This window comes from Coffea arabica, chromosome 8c (assembly GCF_036785885.1).
Source record: "Coffea arabica cultivar ET-39 chromosome 8c, Coffea Arabica ET-39 HiFi, whole genome shotgun sequence".
NCBI lineage: Eukaryota > Viridiplantae > Streptophyta > Magnoliopsida > Gentianales > Rubiaceae > Coffea > Coffea arabica.
In genome coordinates, this window is record NC_092325.1 from 45055015 (window position 1) to 45067930 (window position 12916).

The window sequence follows — 12916 nt, forward strand, 5'->3', positions numbered from 1 at the left end:
ATTGTGGCTGCGCTTTTAAGGTACATACAACCAAAGCACACGAAATTTGATTTGTTACCTTAGTCCTTAGGTGAGGTAGGCTTCGGTTGGCTATAATCAGAAAATTTGAGACTAATGAGAAAATCACAACTTTTGGAAACAAGTCCATTTTTACAACGTGCGTGTCCTTGCCTCGTATTCTCCAACCCAACTGACTTCACTTGGTTTTTTGGTCATCTTGTAGTTGGTACTCCATTAACCTTCGAATGTGGATTGTTCCTAATTACCTGTGAACTTAAGGGGTTTTGGTTATGCTTGTGCCCCTAATCTTAGAAGATCAAGAAACTCAACCACGTGTGCAAGTTAATCAACGACGATCTAGTGTTAGGTTGGGAAGGGGTCAATTATGCCGTCGGGACTCGTGCGGGGTGGGTGGCAATGAAAGGTCCGCGCAGATTGCGATGTCCGTGTCCAAATGGATATGGTGATAGAGCCTTTCTTCGATTCATTATTACGAGCCCACCGTTGAGATGAGCTGCGCGCTCGGCATTAGGCTGACTTTTGAGAGAAATTTTATGTTGGTGCAAAGCAACTACTTGGTATACCTAAGTAATTGATCTAAGATCAATGTGGAAGTTATTTAAACACTCCACTCACTAATTCACATGTCAAGTAGGGTTAACTTGACATGTTAAATGGAAACTCTTTCATTGATTCTAGAGTAACTGTTGCCAAGGAGTTGCACTAGTAAAACGGACACAAAATTTTTGGATTTTCGATGTCGTATTCCTACTACTATTCATTTGAATGATTTCGAGGGTCATTGTCACATATCTGGACATCCAAAATTACAGATAGTTTATAATTGAAAAAGTAATATGTTCTTACTAATTAAGTCAACATGAATTAGCATATTCCTAATGCCACGTAAAATTAGATATAACTCTAGCCCCGTTTCTTAAGAGAAAAAAAAAATGCACGTATGTATTCAACATGAAATATACCTAAAATTATTAAACCAATATTTGCCAATGAAGCCTTGATCTACTAGACACAATCTAGTTAGAGAAGCCAAATGTACGAGTCTATTCTAATTTTATGTTAGTTTGGGCGTTAGTTGTTACGATCAATTAGTTGTAATCTCTTATACTAATTCCACCATTGTGGGTTATATGTAATTTTTATATTAAAAAAAAATATTAGAGCAATTTTTGTTTAAACTAGATAGGTGCACGCGTGTTGCACGTGTAGTTTCATGATTTTCATAATTGCACTTTCTCTATAAATTAATTTGCAATTAATGTTTTGCAGGATACATACACAAAAGAAAAGTAACGGTTCAGTTTTTGATCAGCAGATGGGGAAATTGAACTTTAAACTCAGATTTTTTTTTTGTTTGTTTGTTTGGCTAGTAGTTTGTGTTACGCGCTCTTGTTTTCACATTTACCATGAACTAACAATAACTCAAGACTAGTTAACAAGTTCACTATAAAAAAGAAGCGAAATGCTATACTGGATTCCAGTTTCCCTTCAGTAGTACTAGTAATTTTTTTTACACCACGAACGTTTGACTTTGTCTTGAAGTAACTAAGCGGATTATCATTCTTCTGTCTTCTTCAACAGCGATGTATTGATTCGAGGCAGAATTTAAAAAAAAAAAATTTCTTTATCTAAGAATGGATTGCCACTATTTCGATTTTCTTCATTTGTCCAAGAGTTTCTAGAGGGAAGCAAATAATTAAGAACATCACGTTGGTTCAACTATTTTATTTATCAAAGTGATGCACGGACAGAGTACAAACTCATGTATCAATTAAGACTCAACATCAAGAGAAAAATGATAATTTTAGATCAATGCTATTTCGTAAAATTTTATTCTTCTATCAATTAAAACTTCTTGATAGTAGATCCCCCCACCCAAAAAAAAAAAAAGGCATATGCAGCCATGAGAACAATATGATTTTTTTTTTTCTTTCTAAAACCAAAAGGATCCAAGCTGAAAGCCATTGAGTTGTACTATCAATCAATCACTTCCAGCATTCATACAACTTAATATCAACTCGCAGCCGGAAATAGACATCTCCTTCAAATGCATCAGTCGACAAAGTGGCAATCCCTCTAGCCATGAAGAAGTCACCAGTTCCACCTATGACCGAAATATCCCTAGTCTTGTTGAGCAATGGATCAGCACCAGCAAAATTGAGGGAACCCTTGTGTTCTGTGGAATTGAAGACGAGGGAGAATGAAAGCCAAGCAGAATAGGTAGCTTGCTGATCATAAAGGTACATGCCCTGTGCTCTTCCCACCGGAGGTGAATGCAGATTGTTGTCCAAAGTGATGGGATCGTCGAAAACGACCAAGTCGCCGAAGTTGAATGGGGAAGCCACTGCTGTTTTGTTACCCCAGTCTGGTGCCCCAACTATGGCTGCAGTTGCATTGTCTCTGTTGTAGCCTTTGTACAGGATATCGTGGAAGAAAAACACGAGTTCTTTGCAGGGTTTCACAGGAGGATAAAATCTGTAGCTATGGCTGATGGTGGAGATAGAGAAAAGGAAGCAAAAGAAGAGAGCAGGGATGAGGGCTTTTGCAGCCATTGTTGTCACCTTCAACTATACTAAATTCTTGGGTTGATGAGGGACTATCACTATATTCTTCCCCCTTATATAGGAGTTTTTGCGAGTAAGAGTGTCATGACTGATCAGTTGTGTGCAAGAAACGTGTACGTTTGGTATCTTGTAAATTGTGGTACATGCATAGTGGAAATAACAAGAATTTTGTTTTATTTTTAACCTTATATTATAACAACCCCGTGCCACTCATGACATTTTTTGTCAATCATAAATATTTTATACATATGTCGTGTATCTAATCATGATAGTCTATGTAACCGTCCATGAATATATAGTGAAATCAATCCCTCAAAGTGTTGGGTTAAATTATTCTGAAACTCAAACTTCAAATGCTGAATTCCAGTTGGCGTTAAATCTATATCCTCCCAACAAAGAGAGGAGGAGAAAAAAAAAAAAAACACATACACATTCTTTCCTCAATATCTGATCATTAGAATTAAACACCTTACAACCCTCTCCCCCTTCCCCCCCCCCCCCCCCCGGCCAAAAAAAAAAGGAAAGAAAAAAACACTAAACATCTATTTTGCTGTTTGCCTAGTAAATTCTATTTCTACCTACCACTTATTAAGCTTGCAAATAGCAATACTAGTAAGTAGTTCGTCGGTTAAAATGATTTTCAACTATGGGTTGTTTGGTCAACTATATCCCTGAACATTGGTCAATAGAATGTGACCCTCAAATGTAAATTTTTATGGAAAAATAATATTTAATTGAGAAAGTATCTAAATGTAAAGGGGACAATAAATTAAATGTATGCATTTAAATGATGAATTGGGTGTAAATTATCTGTGTGAAACATGAGTGGTGTCTTTGTGAAAAAAATTAATAAAACGGGACGGAGGGAGTATAAGGCACAATTAACCCTGTTCTTTTATCTAGTTAGTACACGGGTTTTTCACATATACTGCGCACATATGTTTGGATTGTAGTTTTCTCATAAAATTTTTTACTCGAATCAATTTTTTACCTTCATATACATTAAATCGTCACAGTCAATTTATTTACAAAAACTTAAAAAGAAAACAGCAATCTAAACCGGAGAAAATTAGAGTCACTTTTGTATTTAACACTTAAGTGGGTCTCTGATGTACAAGAAATCCAGATAATTAGCACCACTTAGAGCTAAATCTCGTTTGACTAAGGATTCAACTAGAGAACGTTCTACAGTTTTTGGATTCTACACAGAGACGCTCTTAGCCACCGTTCAATTTATGTTGGTACAACTTCTGCGCTCAACCAAGAGGGATGGAGTGGACAAACTCTGCACGACGACAAATTTGCACTGCTAAAGTCCAAGCTAGATAATGGACATCAGTCGGCCTGAATAGCGAATGTTTGGGCTACAAAACTAAATTAACGAGGGGCAAAAATATGGACCATCAAAAAACTCGGGAGTAGGAATGTTTCATTCGGATTAATATGGTTGCATTCTGATTAATTAGTTGGATGGACCTGTCAAAACAGAATATTTAAGCATAAATGGTGAATATTGTAGGGCATAAAATGCAGTTAGGAGACTGGGCATGTCCTAGTCAATGGCCATTGTATGATTATTCCTGAGACGTAAGAGTCACTGTCTTTCAAAGAGTTCAACAGGAGAAAACAACCTCAAGAAAAATAAAGAATGGTCCCTCTTTTTCCGATCTTAAATGTTGATTAATTTCATTCGAGTATGATCAGAAGTTGCATCTGATGAATCGCTTCGGTTATTGGCTCGTAGTCTAGCGCAAAGGATAGGCCCTGGCTGTGCAACCATACGCCATTCAGAAAATTTCACTCATGATCTGACTACTCCTTTTAGGAACGTAAATCAGTTTGTTGTAGTTTTCCTTTCTTTTTCCCCATGCTTTGCCATATTTACACTTCAAAAAAAAAAAATTTTTATGCTGACCCTTCATTTCTTCTGTAATTTTCGCAAATAAATTAAAGTTGGTGGAGTGCAGTAACAAAATACAGAGCGAAAATTCTAATATTCTCTTTTCATTAATCTCCATCATCAAATAACTGATCATGGAGCGATTTTTGGTTCAATGGAGCGAGTTACATGAGATTTAAGTCAAAGCCAAAAGGAATCTCCGTTAATTAAAAGGAAAAGAAAAAAAAAGGAAAGAAAAATAGTAGAGATCGATTAATAACTAAACTCAGAATATATATTATTACCACAGAAATATTGTTGAGAACATATATGTATGGGATAGGATACAATAACAGTGTCGATCATTTCGTTCTTTTAGCGGGTGGATTTTGCTAGCTAGTAGCATTCGTACAACTTGATGTCCATTTGGAGGCGAAAATAAGCAGTACCTTGCTGAGTATCAGTACGAAATGTTGCAACGCCTCTAGCCATGAAGAAGTCGCCTGTTCCTCCAACCACCGAGAGATCCCTAGTCTTCTCCATCATCATGTCCGCCCCCATGATATTAATAGTACCCTTATGCTCAGTTGAGTTAAATATCAAGGTATAAGCAAACCATGCATTATAAGTATCTTTCATGTCATAAAAGTAGAACCCTTGAGCTCGCGCTATCGGGGGAGAAAGAAGAAGCCGGTCTTTTGTAATTGGATCGTCGAAAACCACGAGCATCCCAAAATTGGTGTTTCCTAGTTGAGTCGGATTTGCCGTGGCTGCAGAGGTAGCATTTGCGGTGTTTGTTATACCATTCGGTAAATTCTTAATATAATGGACATCGACATATTCTTTCGTCTTTACTCTTTAGCATGTATTGTACTAAGAGAAGAGAAGAAGAGATGTACTACAAGAAGATAGGCATGGAAAGACAAGACAAGGAGGTCGGGTGAAGTGTTTTTTTATATTGAGAGTGCTGTATAAACTTGTCCTACTTGATGTTCATTGCTTGAGATAAATCAATTTTTAAGCTATCATGATAATGTGACGTTCAAAATTTGGATTTCTACAACCAATTTCTTTTACAATGATAAATATTCTGGAAATCATTTTTAAAGTGAATATGTAGAACGAGAATAACCAACCTTCACTTTTAAAAAAAAAATTTTTTTTTTCTAACAAGGGGAGAGTAAATTTAAGAAAACTAGGAGACAGAGAAATTAGAACCAAAAACCTCTACGTTTTAGCCTTCACTTAGATTGTCTATTGACATGAAGTTGGGCTCAGTGGCTGGCTCTGGTTGGATTTAGAGGTACATGGAAATCTGAAATCTCAATTTGTACTGCGTTTGGCCTCAATAATTTTTGGATATATGTCTCAAAGTACATCAGGTGTTGCGTAAATAAGGTAATATGTTTTTCCACGTAATCTTTCTCTTGCATATCTTGCGTCAAGTTTCCAAGTCAAAACCCACTCTCAGGTATTTTTAAAAATTTATCATATGATGAAAGACCGTAGAGAATGTATTCATGGAAGGACTGGAATACCAATTACACGAAAAAGAGAGGATGATTAGAGTAAGATTAATAACGAGCACATTATGTATAGTGAGGTCATCTAGATTAAAGATTATTTTGAGAAAATCTTTTCGAATAATACTGTAACGTGTTTTGTAATGTGATATATATATATATATATATATATATATATATATATATATATATATATATATATATATAAATAAGATAAAAAAAAAGTTTAAAAAACATTCGAGAGAGTATAAAATTGAGAAATAAAAAGGAAGTATCCAAGTTGGGTATCCCAATTATTGATTATTTTTGTTATGTACACCAACCAACCGACCACAGCCTAGTTATATATGCAGAGTGTCTTTTAGTTACTTACGCGGGACGTGTGGTGGACCTAGGGGTGGGCAAAATTATCCGTTAACCCGAAAATCCGTCATATCCGATTCGATCCGATCCGAAAATTAAGATATTCGATTTTTATTATTTGATCGGATCAAAAGAGGGTCGAGTATCCGCTAAAATGCGGAGCGGATTAGGGTCATATAATTAAAAACCCGCGGGTACCTGATCCGCCCCGCATATATATTTTTTATTTTTATTTTTATACACACACTATAAAATAATAAGTTAGAACTAAATAAGTAATTTTATTGAATAAATTGCATTACAAATATGAGAGACTATAGTTTATTTACAAGATTCATTTGTAAAGGTCATGATCTTATATTTTATAGAAAAAAATTTAATTAATGTGGAACATATATATTAAAAATTGTGCTACTTATTTCAAACTTTTATTGATTTTGAATTCTTTTAATTTTTTTTCTTTATCTTATATTCTCTTCATATGCTTGTTTCTTGATGGAAAACCTTTTTTTTAGAAAAAAAAATTATTAAATTTTAGATGAATGTGTAAAATATAAAATTAAATTAGTATAAATCATTTTTAAAAAAAAATTAAATGATAAACGGGACGGGACGGGTACCCGCTGATCCGACCCTATCTCAACGGGTACCTGCTGATATTCGGGGCCAGTAAGGGTCAGAAAATAACTGACCCGCAAGGTGCGGGTCGGGTCAGCCAAATAATGAATGGGACAGGTACCCGACCTGCGCCCACCCCTACGTGGACCTAATGCTGTTAACAAAAAAAATGGTAGTAAATAATAATTAGCATGATTTAACATCAGTTGGTACCCTGGAATCTTTTGTTCTATGTGACATGAATGTAGGTGGTGGCCTTTCTAACACTAGTAAACAATCATGGATGATGAGGACAAGGATGCAGCTTAACTAGGTTGCTGGCAACTTTTTTGATTCCAGACAATCTAACTGAAACAGGCATCTTTTTACATTAAAGAAACAATGAGGGCATTTCGTTAGTCTAGAGGTGAGGAAAAGCTAATTTGGTTGGTTCTAACCAAACAAGATTTCTTCTTCTTTTTTTTTTTTCCCCGATAAAATAAGAAACTTATTTGTCTAGATATCATCCAACACGAAATGAAATGAAATATTCATCAAAGTCATGAGCGAAATTCCACAAAAAAAAAAAATTCCAATTGGATGCTAAAACAGGCACCTTCCATTCAGGGATCGCTGGTCTCTTCATTATTATATCATATCATGTCTGCCCCCATGATTTTGATAGGACCTTTATGCTGGGTTGAATTGAATGTCAAAGTGCAGGCAGATATAGTAGTGAAACTCTTTGCAACATGGGAAGAAAGTAGATGTAGGTCTGAGCTCTGGTTTTAGGTGGCCACGGTTTTCTCTTTGAATTTATAGATCTTCCAGAGTGCAGGCAGAGTGAAACTGGCTGCAGTTTCATATACAAGCTCCAAGTATGGCTATTATACCCCAAAATATATAAGAGCTTGTTATCCTGACTGGTTATTGAAACTATTCTGACAAAAATGGCTCTGCTGGAGGCTTAGAGCTAGCTTTTATTTGTTGTTGCACCATGAAGCTGATAACAAGAAGAAAAGCTAGTAGCAAGTCTACAAAAAATTTGGAATTGAAGCACTTAACTTTGTATATTGTACTCTAATTTATCCAAAAAAATTGTAAAACCAAAAAAAAAAAAAAAAAATTAAGGCGGAGCAAAATCAATTCTATCTACATCATATTCAGTTGATCCAGAGGAAACTTTTAGGGTAGGGGAAAGAGAGTCTCTACATATAAATCCCATGTGTATTATCTTTTATCAGGGAATAATACGGGCAGGCGATGAATTTATTCATCGGCGGGAACCTTCTCGTTATACTGCTGGACCACCAAAACTGAAGCCGTTGTTGACAAATCTGGAGAGGTTAACAAGCTCCCTACTGGCCCAAGTTCTGGGTACTCAATCCTTTCGTTCAGCGCCAATGCAATTTCACCATCAGGCATTCGACCAACCAAAAACAAGTTGCAGCGGCTGTAGGCACGAATTGCTGCTATCACTTCATTTGAGCTCCCAACAGCTCTCTCTTCGTAATTGACAGAGTCGTCTTCTGATATTCTATCCTTAATATCAGCAAGAACCTCTTCATCCGCTGAGACAGCATTGCCGCCAGGGTTGCTCTCTCCTTCTATTTGAACTCTCTCTCCGACAGTTTTTGGTTCCACTAAGAAACGGACAACTGTCAACTTGATTCCAGGGTGCTCAGCCATCCGAGTTCCATAAGCAAGTGCTTCATGATCATCATGCCCTCCGAAGAAAAGAACCACAATTTGATATGACACATTACTTGCTGATACATGTGCATTCCCACCTAGCCCACGATCAACCAATATCCCTACAGAGCATGAGGCATGCTCAAGAACCCTACTGTTAACCCCACGAAATTCAGCTCGCGTGGTCTCCAAGGAGCCATCTAGCCTTTGGTGCTTGTGAAATGGTAGGATTATGACTGCTGCCCTCTTTCTCTCAGCAGTTCCGCAGATGTCTTCATGCATATCAGACAACGAAGAGATTGATGTCATCGACCTCACTGAAACCTTGCTTAGTTGTTGAAATGCCTCAAAAGCCACAACAATATGGTTTCCCCCCGATGAATGGCCTTTGTTCCAAAAGGGAAGCCCATTCCTTCTAGCTTTTTGCACCATTTGTATAGCAGAAGACCTTTCTGATAGCTCCATCAGATGCAATGCATACACACACAGGCTTTCATGCTTGTCAGTACCACGTGACGCCTCAAAGAGATTTATCATTGATGGGATGTTTCTAGCACTGTGGAAGCAAGCAAGGAGTCGAAGCTGACTGTTGGCATTCTTTCTTTCAATTGTCCTGTGCTTGTAATCAATTTTTTTTGTTCTCTTTGCAGGCTTGTACACAGCCATCACTACAGGAGTGGTTATAAATGTTGTGAAGAGAGCCATTAAAACCATGATGGCAAATGTTTGATCATTAAGAACCTGCCAAGTTATAACGCGTTAGTGCTCAAATAGATAATAATTTATGTACAAAGCTTTAGATAGAATAGATACAGGATATTACCTTTCTGTCTTTACCAATGTTAAGGACAATGAGTTCCACGAGGCCTTTGCTGTTCATAAGAAAACCAAGAGCAACAGCTTCAGCCGTGGGCATTTTCCAAAGTTTAGCTACTGTGAAAGTGCCAACTATCTTTCCCAAACAGGCTGTACTTATGACAAGAACCAAGAGACCCCAAGATTGAACACCTCTGATTGTTGCAACATTTGTCTTCAATCCACTTGAGACAAAGTACAGAGGGAGAAAAAGACCAGATACCAGATCCTCAACTTTCTCTACTAGAGCACCAGCAAATGGCCCTTCCTTTGGAACAAGAACTCCAAGTACAAAAGCTCCAAACATTGCATGAATGCCAATTGTATCAGTAACAAATGCAGCAGCCAACACAGCAGCTAATGTAGCACATATATACGTCTCACTGACAGGCTCACCTTCCTGGCAACGCCTAGACATCCATTTAAAAATTGGTGAGACAAAAAGACTTGCACAGATTACGAAACCACAACCACAAAGGAAAACCCATAATGGAACAATATGAGAAACGTTGTGACCAGATAAAGCAACAGCAAGAGCAAGCAATATCCATGCAGCCACATCATTGACTGCGGCGGCAGACATGGCCATTTTCCCAATATCAGTTGTTAAAAGCTTCAGCTCAGCCAAAATGCGGGCTAAAACTGGGAAGGCAGTTATAGAAAGTGCCACACCCATAAACACAAAAAATGCAGCTGCATTTGCATCTTCTGCAATGGTTGCTCGGAGGGCAAATGCTGAACCAATGCCTAATGCAAAAGGAACAGATATTCCAGCAATGGCAATGCTAAGGGCAGTTTTTCCTGTACGTTGCAGAGTTTTGAAGTTCAACTCCAACCCCGCAAGGAAAAGAAAGAACAGCAGACCAATGTTTGCCAGGGTGTCCAATACGGTAAGGCTCCTGGGTGGGAATACTGCCTTCAAATAGCTTTTGTTTCTTCCAAGAGCTGATGGCCCTAGCAAAATTCCTCCCTGATTAATAAACAACATTAGTTGCAGATCAAGATAACATTAGCATATCATCAACTGGCACCTTCTCTTGGAAAAAAATTACTCCCTACTTCCGCTCCCCTTTATTTATGAAAATCAGCTTCGGTTTGCAGTATTGCCCTGGACATTTTAGTTTCAGATGGACTGCTGAATCACAAAAAGGATTCTTAATGAAACTCACAAAAACAACACTGGGAAATACATTAGCACTACTTAACGCTGAACTAGTAAATGCTGTGCAACAACAGAAAGTTATTTTGCTGGTTGGATTGAGTAGACAATTTTAACTCTCACAAACAGGTATGAAGTGGTCCTGTTCTCTTCTAGCAATAAATGAGCCAAGGGAGGGGGAAGAAAAGAAAAAGAAAAAGAAACGGGAGAAATAGCTTTGATATACAGAGCAAGTTAACTGCTTTAGTTTTTGAAAAGAGACTCAACAACTGAATTACTTCATTCTGGAGAGAAAAAAGGGTTGGGCGGAACACAAAATCACGCAATTTAAATGTTATGTCGGTAATCATATTCCAATCAAGTGCATTATGAACAATCAATTGAAAAGAGTTGAGAAAACTTAGATCGCATCAAACATGACGAAAGGCAGTTCAACTTACCACAATTTCTGCAATCACACGAGGCTGTCGTAATGGTTTGAGAACAAAAGCAAGGCATCTAGTGACAACAAGAACTAGACATATCTGTAAAATAGCAAGGGGAAGAGCAAAATCCAATGGATTATCGTGCTGGAAAGCACCGTTGGACGTTGCCTTCATTGGACCTGGACAAGTAACATTTGGAGCCATTGTCTAGGGAGGCAGATTCCTCACTTCAGGGTCCTGAAGAAAGCACCCAAAAATCAGAACTTTCATATTCAAGAAACTTACCTAGACATTGACTGGACCACAACACAGAGCTTTACTTCCAAGAATGAACGACCTTGAATTACAGCTCCGAAAAACACCATATCTTCCCTCTTAATTCGATTGTTCCTAGGGAGGGGGGAAAAACTCACCGGTTTGGGAAAACAAAGCACAATAAAAACTACAGTAACACCTAAAAATCCATTCAGAACAATGATTCAGCATGAAAGCATGCCCATAAGTACACATACTTTGCCAAAGAAAGCGTAGCAGAGAATAAGGAAAATGAACTAGTATGATGGTAGGTCGCGCTTTTTCACCTAGTGTAACAAATTCAGTCTACCATATACGTCCCAGTTCCCAACAACATAGGCAAGTACACGATCATCCGAGTCCTTTCATGCAAGGAAAAGCCAGTGAGAGCATTTAAACATGCTAGACTGTGTATTGACTCAACCCAAAACGTTGACTGAAGAAACGATTGATGAGCAATGGACCAATCCCAAAGATTTAATCTTTCTTCAGAAGAATCAAAACCCAATATTGCCAGCTAAGGAGACAGACGAAACACAAAATAATTCCATCCGAAAGGAAAAAAAAAACGTAAGAATATTTAGGAAAAATCATGGCAACAACTTACACAAAAATTCAGAGAATTGCATGAATGCCAGCCATTATCAGTACCTTGTATAAAGCTTTGGTGATGAAGGCAGGGTGAGGAATCACATGAATCTCAACTGGGGTCAGGGAAAACTCAAAAGTGATGAGGCGGTGCTTTGGATAAAAAGCAACGAAATCCTGATACAATATGTAGAGACTAGAGAGAGAGAGAGAGAGAGAGAGGTGCAACTAATGACCAATACTAATAAATAGGCAGATGAAAGAACGTGGACTTCGGGTAGCTGCATCTAAGTCTAACATATAGATGCATACATACATATATAAAGAAAACTTCCTATTGCTAAGATTACTAGTAGCAAAAGACTTCTAAGCAGAGTGACTGGATGAGGGAAATCTGCCGTCGTTCCGCACTGGCCCATTACTCCGGTCCTTTTCAGCTTTTGTTTAATCTTTTGGCTGGCGTTGACTTCTCCGTTGTTGTTGATTTGTGGGTTTAGCATTCTTTTATTTTGAGTTTTATTTGTAGATATTTCTTAATACTACTAATCTCTGACTTTTTGGTACAAATAAACTCAACTTTTTTTTTTGGTTCGACTAATAATGCACCTGATTCATCTGATAAGTTAGCCTTTTCTCGTTGGAGAAGAAGGGAATTAATTAGCACTAAACAAATTATTATCAAAATACTAAAAAAAAAAAGAGTACTCTAAACTACTAATCTCTTAAACTCCAAAAGTCAAGTAAAGAAGGTTCCACGAAGGTGCTGCAGCGCAGCCCTGATTACATTAACACGAAAGGTGCTTGATTGCACTGTTGCAATGCTGGATCAATCAACAAGTCACAACTCCGATGTTTTCTTCCTTTTTTTTTTTCTTAATGCTCGTGGTCCAGATCGGATGTGGATTATGAGCTTTAGTCGTTCAAATATCACACAGAAAAAGACTAAAACGGTTTGC

General features: G+C 37.5%; 3 protein-coding genes across 4 annotated transcripts; all 3 read right to left on the reverse strand.

Annotated features, from left to right (window-relative positions):
* Positions 1-1714: 1714 nt before the first annotated feature.
* Positions 1715-2593, reverse strand: LOC113707393 (dirigent protein-like). Its single transcript, XM_072063957.1, has one exon. It carries the CDS (start codon positions 2571-2573, stop codon positions 2007-2009), a length of 567 nt encoding a protein of 188 aa, XP_071920058.1. The 5' UTR covers positions 2574-2593; the 3' UTR covers positions 1715-2006.
* A 2144-nt stretch (positions 2594-4737) lies between these two features.
* On the reverse strand, positions 4738-5461 carry LOC113706252 (dirigent protein 5-like). Its single transcript, XM_027228129.2, has 2 exons — positions 5451-5461; positions 4738-5320 (listed from the first exon to the last, which is right to left on the reverse strand). The coding sequence occupies exons 1-2, from the start codon at positions 5459-5461 to the stop codon at positions 4861-4863; spliced, it is 471 nt and encodes a 156-aa protein (XP_027083930.2). The 3' UTR covers positions 4738-4860.
* Positions 5462-7970: 2509 nt separating this feature from the next.
* On the reverse strand, positions 7971-12342 carry LOC113705228 (cation/H(+) antiporter 18-like). Of its 2 annotated transcripts, none has more exons than XM_072063383.1 (4): positions 11980-12342; positions 11094-11315; positions 9463-10464; positions 7971-9380 (listed from the first exon to the last, which is right to left on the reverse strand). In XM_072063383.1, exons 2-4 carry the CDS (start codon positions 11280-11282, stop codon positions 8217-8219), a joined length of 2355 nt encoding a protein of 784 aa, XP_071919484.1. In that variant the 5' UTR covers positions 11283-11315; positions 11980-12342; the 3' UTR covers positions 7971-8216. The 2 variants fall into 2 exon arrangements, with proteins under 2 accessions (XP_071919484.1, XP_071919483.1); XM_072063382.1 differs by having other exon boundaries at positions 12024-12341.
* Positions 12343-12916: the final 574 nt, after the last annotated feature.